The sequence below is a fragment of the Silene latifolia genome, chromosome 3, assembly GCF_048544455.1.
Source record: "Silene latifolia isolate original U9 population chromosome 3, ASM4854445v1, whole genome shotgun sequence".
NCBI classification, from domain to species: domain Eukaryota; kingdom Viridiplantae; phylum Streptophyta; class Magnoliopsida; order Caryophyllales; family Caryophyllaceae; genus Silene; species Silene latifolia.
The window spans coordinates 93,490,536-93,500,155 of NC_133528.1; the positions used below are offsets into that span (position 1 = coordinate 93,490,536).

General features: G+C 38.7%; 1 protein-coding gene across 1 annotated transcript; it reads right to left on the bottom strand.

Annotated features, from left to right (window-relative positions):
• Nucleotides 1-5,583: 5,583 nt before the first annotated feature.
• LOC141649342 (uncharacterized) lies at nt 5,584-7,467 on the bottom strand. Its single transcript, XM_074458035.1, has one exon. It carries the CDS (start codon nt 7,465-7,467, stop codon nt 5,584-5,586), a length of 1,884 nt encoding a protein of 627 aa, XP_074314136.1.
• Between the last annotated feature and the right edge of the window lie 2,153 nt (nt 7,468-9,620).

Here is a 9,620-nt window from a genome sequence, read left to right on the forward strand (position 1 = left end):
AACATGCATGGATTAATTTCGTGATATCTCATAATAACACAAATTTTACAAGTTTTATTTGTTATTCTTATAACTCGGAAAAACTTTTAACCGATTTGCATGCAAACAACCGTGGCTCTTGATACCGATTGAAGGAAATGTAGATTCATATACATACTAACATACTCATATATGTCGAAATTAATTTGTCATAAAATTAAATACGGATTTTATGCATGCAAACAATATGAAAAATAGAGGAGAAATCATGTCCTTACATTGGTGATTTCGGTTTAATGGGCACAAGGGAGATCACCTTTCTCTCTTGTTCTTGAGCTTTCCCTCATGGATGAACCAAGATCCAAGTGTAGGATCTCTCCCTAAGCTTTATACCCAAGGCTTTCTCTTAATTCAAATTAATATTATAAGAACTAGTATAATATTAATCTAGTAGAAAATTGAACCAAAATATTTATAAAACACTTAATTATTTCGGTTTTGATGAGAGAAGAAGAGGAGGATTTTTATTCTCTCTAGAATTGTATTTTTTTTTGGATGAGTGAATGAATGAAAATAATTTACAACATTTTGTATATTATTAGGTAAAAATTATAGAAAAAACATCATGGGTTTTGTCTTCTCAAAACCGTGTAAGAGGAGGGATTTTGGGGAGCCAATGCATGGAAAAATTGTTCTTCACAATAAACAATAGGCTTGCATGGCTAGTGACTAGGGTAATCATCATGCCCTCCACTAATTACAATCAACATATAATTAGCTTAAAACCCTCTAATTTTCGGCCCACTTGATAATATGGATTCCATATTATTTTTGTCAATTGTCAATATGTCACATGTCATATGTGACATAAATTTGTTATGTATTTTTAACATATTAAAAATCAACGTATTAATAAAAATACGTCACATACAAAATCGACTTAGTAATTTCATAATTACTTGTGCCAAAATATTTTACCATTTATAAATCACAACAGATTGTATTTATAATAATTCATTCAATTTAATTGTTACATTAAACAATTATTTCATCCGAGTAATTATACAATTCAATTACTCAGACCGTATCTCATTTAATCACATTTCAATTTGATACGTAAATTTTACTTCCAAAAATCGTCCGTCAATTTTCAATTAATTTAATTAACTCGTAACGTTATACGATTAATTAAATAATCAATTAAGAGTGTTGCCCTATAGGTATGACCTAGGGGGTCAACTGATCACCACCGTCACACGACAAGTAATGTCAAACTCTAGTCACCAATCATTACCGATATATGTTGACCAGTTGACAGTAACAATATTACTTCCCAATTGTATTCTATATGATGAGACTTAAACATGTGATCATCATGATCAACAGTCGTGATCGCATTATTGTCGGAGGACACATATTCCAACACTTATAACTTACAAAGAAATTGTTTGATTCAAGTTGATTACTTCTGGAAAGTAATAAACATATGACTTACATAAGAGTGTTTAAGTCACAACTCAATATAAGGCTTAAAGTCATGAAAATCCGAAATAAAAGGGCTTGATTAGTGACAAAGGGTTTTGCACTAATAAAGAAAGATTTCAAAGCTTGATTGGTTGCAAAGGGTTTTTGGACTAGTTGAAATGCTTAAGTCTATTTGGATCTTCTTAAGGATTATATTTCATTATGAGATATACAGCAAGTGAATCTAAAACCCACTTCTTCAATTAGAAGGAATGTATTCAATACATGTCTTGAGTTTTGTAGATTCTTGCAATCCTAAGATAATGTGAAACTTAAGAGAGGATCTTAAGTAGGACATCAATGAGTTGGAATCAACATTTTGATCATGTGATAAAACATTTCTCGATAAGTCGAAAAGTTGTGTTTATACATGAAGTTTAGTGGGAGTTACGAAAATTTTAATTAGTCTTATATGTGGATGACATATTGATCATTGAGAATGATTTAAGACTTTTGGAGTATTATAGTACACCTTTAATATCCGGATTTATGAAGATAAATCCACATGATATTAGCGTCAATAAGAAGTCTTATGTTGATAAGATTCATGACTAGTTCAATTAAATTGAACATATTTGATTGATTTCATTTGCTTCCGCTGCCAGATCAATTAAATGAGTAATGATGTATAACACTTCATATACTCTGAGTATGATGAATTGTTTTCAAAATCGAATTTAAGTAATCTTTACCAAGTAAGCCATAAAGATTACCCTTAAGTGCTTGCAGAAGCATTAAGGAAGTAAAGCAAAGTGTTTATGATGCAATTTTTGTGTAAGGGTGTTACACAAATGACAATTGACAATTGAGATTGCGCATGGTTTCCGACAAAACCATAATCAAAACACATCAGGATGGTTAAGATATGATACGAATTGGGCAGCGGAAATAAAAACGATTTGGACAGTACGGTGGACTGTTCGTACTAGGTACGCGCAGACTTGTAACTGTTTAATTTCGAGAACAAAAAGAGTAAAATTGATGGACTGTTTTTGGCGAACCGAACGTACTAGGTACGACCCGTTCTGAATTTTGTAAATAAAAGGATAGTGTTTGAACAAGTAAGACCTATTACTTGATCAAGGTGAGTGAGACCAAGACCTATTGATCAACAACTCGAAAGTTTAATCGAAATCGCGTTTCAACCAAACCAGTTTTGTTTCCAAACAAGAAACGATTTTAACACAAGTGTTTTGTTATGAATTTTCTGAAAATTACACTTGGGAACTTGGCTTACTTATAGCCCAAGTCCTTCTAATCTTAACCATCCAAAATACATCCAATGGCTAACATTTAAACAAGCAAGAAAACATGGAAAAGTTGTCTCCACAAGGAAACATGCAAGAAAACAAGGAAAAGTTGTCTCCACAAGGAAACATGCAAGAAAACAAGGAAAAGTTGTCTCCACAAGGAAACATGCAAGAAAACAAGGAAAAGTTGCTGAAAAATAAAGAAAACAAGCAATTTGGATTTCGTCCTCCTTGGTGTGCGTGCAGCGGGATTTCGTCCTCCTTGGTGTGCGTGCAGCGGGTGCCTTGGTGTGCTCCCCATCAGTTCCCATATTCCACATTTAGCAAACTAACAAAGGAAGGATCATTGGAGCGTAAGGGCTGAAAATTACGAACCAACATTAGGCCATTATCGTGAGTGTTCACGACCAATTCGTCCAGCTCATTAACCAACTTCGAATCATTAGTTTGATCAATATCTTGATTCGCATTCGCATCATCCCCTCCCCCTTGAAAAGGAATTGACCTCAATTCAGCTAGGCCATCGTCATCCAAGTAAGGAGAGAGATCACCAACATTAAAAGTGGCGTGAACACCATAATCACCGGGAAGTTCAACTTTGTAAGCATTGTTGTTGACTCGCCCCACAATTTTATAAGGACCTTCCGCTCTAGGCATGAGTTTATTCTTCCGTTTGCTTGGAAATCGCTCCTTTCTCAAATGCACCCAAACCAAGTCTCCAACCTCGAACACCCTTGGCTTCTTATTCTTGCTTGACTTCCGTTTATAGGCTGCATTCACGGCTTCAATTCTGGCCCGGACTTGCTCGTGGAGTTTCAACATTGCTTTCAACTTGGACTCGGCATCTTTATGCACCAATTCATCTTTAGGCAACGGAATTAAATCCAAAGGAAGATAAGGATTAATACCGTATACAACTTCAAACGGTGAATGACCCGTAGCATGAGTAGGCGACCTATTATAAGCAAATTCGGCATGAGAAAGTTTGAGATCCCAATCCTTTTGTGTCTTGCTCACAAGCCCACGCAACAAAGTTCCCAAAGTTCGATTTGTGACTTCGGTTTGCCCATCGGTTTGAGGATGGTGAGAGGTACTAAACAGCAACTTTGTACCCACTTTCCTCCACAATGTATTCCAAAAATAGCTCAAGAATTTAGAATCCCGATCTGACACAATAGTCTTCGGAATGCCATGTAACCTCACAATTTCCCGATAGTACAAATCAGCCACGTTAGAAGCATCATCGGTTTTATGACAAGCAACAAAATGAGCCATCTTGGAAAAACGATCAACCACCACCATAATAGCATCCTTCCCACGTTGAGTGCGTGGCAAAGCAACAATGAAGTCCATAGAAACATCGTCCCAAGGCCTGGCCGGAATTGGCAAAGGAGTATATTCACCTGGTTTGAACTTGCTCTTCGAAACTTGACAAGTAACACACTTACCCACGATATTGTGAACATCTTTTTGCAATCGTGGCCATAAGAAATGCTCTTTCAAGATCTCCACGGTCTTAGCCATTCCGAAGTGACCAGCTAGCCCTCCACCGTGAGCCTCCCTTACAAGTAGTTCCCGAATCGGATGCTTAGGAACACAAAGTCGATTTCCTTTAAAAAGAAAATCGTTTTGAATCAAATACTCTCCCTTAGTTCCTGATTTGCACTCAAGATATATAGCACCAAAATCTCCATCTTCACCATAGTAATCCTTCAAAGTTTCAAAGCCCAAAAGACGGACATCAAGTGTGGACAGCAAGGTATACCGACGAGACAAAGCATCGGCTACAACATTACTCTTCCCATTTTTATATTTGGATGAAAAGTGAAATGATTGTAAAAATTCCACCCATTTTGCGTGCCTAAGATTCAACTTCTGCGGCCCATTAATATATTTCAAGGATTCGTGGTCGGAATGCAATATAAAATGGTTAGGACGAAGGTAGTGACTCCAATGATCAAGAGCCCGCACAATAGCATAAAATTCCTTATCATAAGTGCAATAATTCAATCGAGCCCCACCCAATTTCTCCGAGAAGTAGGCAATAGGACGATTCCCCTGAATCAAAACAGCCCCTATTCCTACGCCACTAGCATCACACTCTACCTCGAAAGGTTGAGTAAAGTCGGGTAAAGCCAAGATAGGAGCGGTACACAACCGATCCTTAATCGTTTCAAAAGCTTGCTTGGCAGCCCCGCCCCAATTAAAACTCCCTTTCTTCAAACACTCCGTTATAGGGCTGGTTATGGTACTGAAATTTTGAATAAATCGACGATAAAATGAAGCAAGCCCATGAAAAGATCGTACCTCACTAACGGTTTTAGGTTCTGGCCATGATCGAATCGCTTCGATTTTTGATTGATCAACCGAGACACCATCCTTGGACACCACGTATCCTAAGAAAATTACGCTCTCCACAAGAAAAGAGCACTTCTCACGCTTCCCATAAAGTTTCTGACTTCGCAATGTTTCGAACACTTGCCTCAAATGTTCAAAATGATCATCTATGCTCCTGCTATACACCAATATATCATCAAGATAAACCACAACAAATCTGCCCAAGAAAGATTTAAGTACCTCATTCATCAATCTCATGAAGGTACTTGGAGCATTGGTAAGACCGAATGGCATAACGGTCCATTCATATAACCCATGCTTCGTTTTGAAAGCCGTCTTCCATTCATCACCTTCACGCATTCGAATCTGATGGTAACCACTTCTAAGGTCGATTTTTGAGAAGATGACCGAACCATGAAGCTCGTCAAGCATATCATCGAGTCTTGGAATTGGGAAGCGGTATTTGATTGTTATATTATTCACGGCACGACTATCAACACACATCCTCCACGACCCATCTTTCTTTGGCACAAGTAGTACTAAGACAAAGACAAGGACTTATGCTTTCACGAACATAGCCCCTAGCCATCAATTCATCGATTTGCTTTTGGAGTTCCTTTGTTTCTTTGGGATTACAACGATAAGCAGCCTTATTCGGGAGAGATGAGCCCGGAATAAGGTCAATTTGATGTTCAATGCCCCGAATAGGAGGCAAACCAGCCGGTAGCTCATCGGGAAATACATCACTAAACTCCGTAAGGAGTTTTTCAACTTGGTCATTTTCCTGCAAAACAACATTAGAACTCGAATTCTCTTTAGCAACCAGTAAGAAAACCCGTTCACCACCATCAATAGCTCGCTCCACATCCCGTTTTCCAATCAACAACGATATACCAGCCTTGGGAACCGTGTTTGTGGCAGCAACACGACTGTTTTGAGGTGATAAAGGCTTGAGCACAATTCGTTTTCCCTTATCTTTCAATTCATATTCATTACACTTTCCCCGATGTAACACATCACGATCAAATTGCCAAGGTCGACCCAACAAGATATGACAAGCATCCATGGGTATAACGTCACACAAAACCTCATCAACATACGAACCCATTGCTAAATTCACACGGGCCTGTTTAGTAACTTTGACACTACTACCGTTATCTAGCCAATGCAAAGCATAAGGATGGGGATGTTTTGTGGTCTTAAGACCCAACTTAGACACCATTTCAGTAGAGGCAACGTTAGTACAACTTCCCCCATCGATAATTAGACTTACCCATCTATTATTCACCTTACAATTAGTATGAAACAGTTGGTTCCGTTGTCCCGACTCAATTGGTTTAGAATCAATTTTCAAAGTTCGCAAAACCAAATTAGTATTGACATTAGGTGCCTCATAACCCTCTACTTCTTCTTCCCCTTCCTCATTATCATTAGAAATCAGAAACTCATCCATTTGTTCTTCCTCGGCCAACAATTCATCCCGACACTCAAAGGCTTCTCTTAAGGTCACAACTCGTTGATTAGGACATGCACTTTGATAATGACCGAATCCTTGACACTTAAAGCATCGAACCTTAGCCAAACTAGTCTCTTTTCCCGGGGGTTTAGAGGACTGACCAGCGGTGTTTTTAGGGTTGCCAGTCGAGGTGTTAGACACGGCCTGGTTGTTTGGGGTACCGCATGATTTAAACTCGGGTTTAGACCACGTTTTAGGCTTACTCGATTCTGAATTCGACCCACTCCCATACTTAGTTTTCCCTTGGGATTCGACTTTCAAACAAAGACTACACAAAGTATCAAAATCAGAATATTGGTATAACTCAACCGTGCTAGCAATGTTATAATTTAAACCACGCAAAAATCGAGCAATTTTTTGTTCCTCTATTTCTTCCAATTCACCCATAATAGCAAGATTCTGAAATTCATCTAAATACTCGCTAACACTCAATTTGCCTTGTCTAAAATCAGCAATTTTGCGATAAGTAGACAGCCTATGGGTCGATGGTACATACCTTTTCCGTAGTTTGCGTTTCAGGGATACCCAAGAATCAATTTTCTCTTTGCCTTCTCGGACCCTCTTAGCCTTCATCGCCTCATACCACAGCGATGCTCCTTTGCTCAATTTCAGAATTGCAAACCCACACCTCTTATCATCATCCAAGTCTTTGAAATCGAACAAACGATCGATTTTCCGTTCCCACTCCAAGTAGGCCTCGGGATCAGCCCCTCCAACGAATTCAGGAAGATCACTCGCTTTGAATGCATCAACAATTCGTTCTCCTCTTCTAGGTTGCCAACGCTCATCAGTTTCACGAGCATGCTTCAAGGCTTCCCGTAATTGATGAATGAATTTCGGATCGTTGAAATCCACCGACATAGTTAAACAAGGATCAAGAGCCGAAGCTCTGATACCACAAATGATACGAATTGGGCAGCGGAAATAAAAACGATTTGGACAGTACGGTGGACTGTTCGTACTAGGTACGCGCAGACTTGTAACTGTTTAATTTCGAGAACAAAAAGAGTAAAATTGATGGATGTTTTTGGCGAACCGAACGTACTAGGTACGACCCGTTCTGAATTTTGTAAATAAAAGGATAGTGTTTGAACAAGTAAGACCTATTACTTGATCAAGGTGAGTGAGACCAAGACCTATTGATCAACAACTCGAAAGTTTAATCGAAATCGCGTTTCAACCAAACCAGTTTTGTTTCCAAACAAGAAACGATTTTAACACAAGTGTTTTGTTATGAATTTTCTGAAAATTACACTTGGGAACTTGGCTTACTTATAGCCCAAGTCCTTCTAATCTTAACCATCCAAAATACATCCAATGGCTAACATTTAAACAAGCAAGAAAACATGGAAAAGTTGTCTCCACAAGGAAACATGCAAGAAAACAAGGAAAAGTTGTCTCCACAAGGAAACATGCAAGAAAACAAGGAAAAGTTGTCTCCACAAGGAAACATGCAAGAAAACAAGGAAAAGTTGCTGAAAAATAAAGAAAACAAGCAGCTGGATTTCGTCCTCCTTGGTGTGCGTGCAGCGGGATTTCGTCCTCCTTGGTGTGCGTGCAGCGGGTGCCTTGGTGTGCTCCCCATCAGTTCCCATATTCCACATTTAGCAAACTAACAAAGGAAGGATCATTGGAGCGTAAGGGCTGAAAATTACGAACCAACATTAGGCCATTATCGTGAGTGTTCACGACCAATTCGTCCAGCTCATTAACCAACTTCGAATCATTAGTTTGATCAATATCTTGATTCGCATTCGCATCAAGATACCATTGTGGTTATGTTATTTAAGAAATAGATTTTCTATAATCGTTCTAGGCAATAAAGAACAATGAGAAATATTTACAACGGAAATTGAGTACACTTGCAATCATGGGATGTGCAAGAAGGATGAGTCCCGCACACTGTGAAAACAGTGGGAGCTATTCTAAGGCTAGAAGGCCTATGTCTTGATTGGATCTCGACACGTACTCAGAAAGTTTTGTGATGCAAATGTATGCATTACAAAGGAAAACGAGTATGTAGTAAGGTTGAGTAAGGTACAAGAAGTTGATAAAACCTACTAACCAAAGTTTTCTTAGGCTAAACATGATGAGTCATGTCATTTCAATTGAATTGAAATGAACAACTACATACAAGATCAAATTAGATTATAGAACATGAAAGAGTAATCAGGCATTGACTATTCATATGTGATAATCGCATTTGTCGTTCGAGTTTTTACTTAAAAAAAAAAACTCCTTTTATACTTTGTTACATCCAAACGGGTTGTAGAGACAAAATTGAACCCCGTTAAAGTGAACACGGATTAGCATTGTATTCGCCCATAGTCACTTGTATGAGGTGACATCTCGAAGTGACTAGAGTGTGATGCGATTGATGGCAAGTTCAAGTGCCATAGAGTCATGTGAGATGACTAGTCGATCACATAGGCAGACTGTTAGGAACACTTTGTCGGGCAGTGACCGCTTATAGAGTTCTGGCAAATTTATAAAGCCTGGTCGTGGCGAGAGCTATTATAGTATTCTAATGAGTCGATTCTTTTGACTAAAGACTGTTCGCCTAAGATGGCACAGTTTCAGATTAACTTTGATTTGCGTTACTACGACCTTCGTAAATGGGGTCAAATGGGCATATTTTGGGTTATGATGGCTGTGGCTAGTCGAAGGGAATAAGTGCGATAGGAATTGTCCACCCCCTTGTCAGGGTTAAAACAATATCTCAGGGCCACTCGAGAAGTAATGAACTGGAAATGCGTGGCCACGCTCGGAAGGTATCCATGGTGGATAAATTCCGGTCAATCAGTTATTCTCCAGATCGAGGAAACCACTCTCGATATGATCACTTGCAAGTACGACCCGAAAGACACCTTGCATTGAGTGGGAGATAGTAATAGGACAAGAGAATTGGTGACGCACACTTGTCGAGGACAAGTGGGAGGTTGTTGGAATATGTGTCCTCCGACAATAATGCGATCAAAATTGTCGATCATATTGATCACATGTTTAAATCTCAT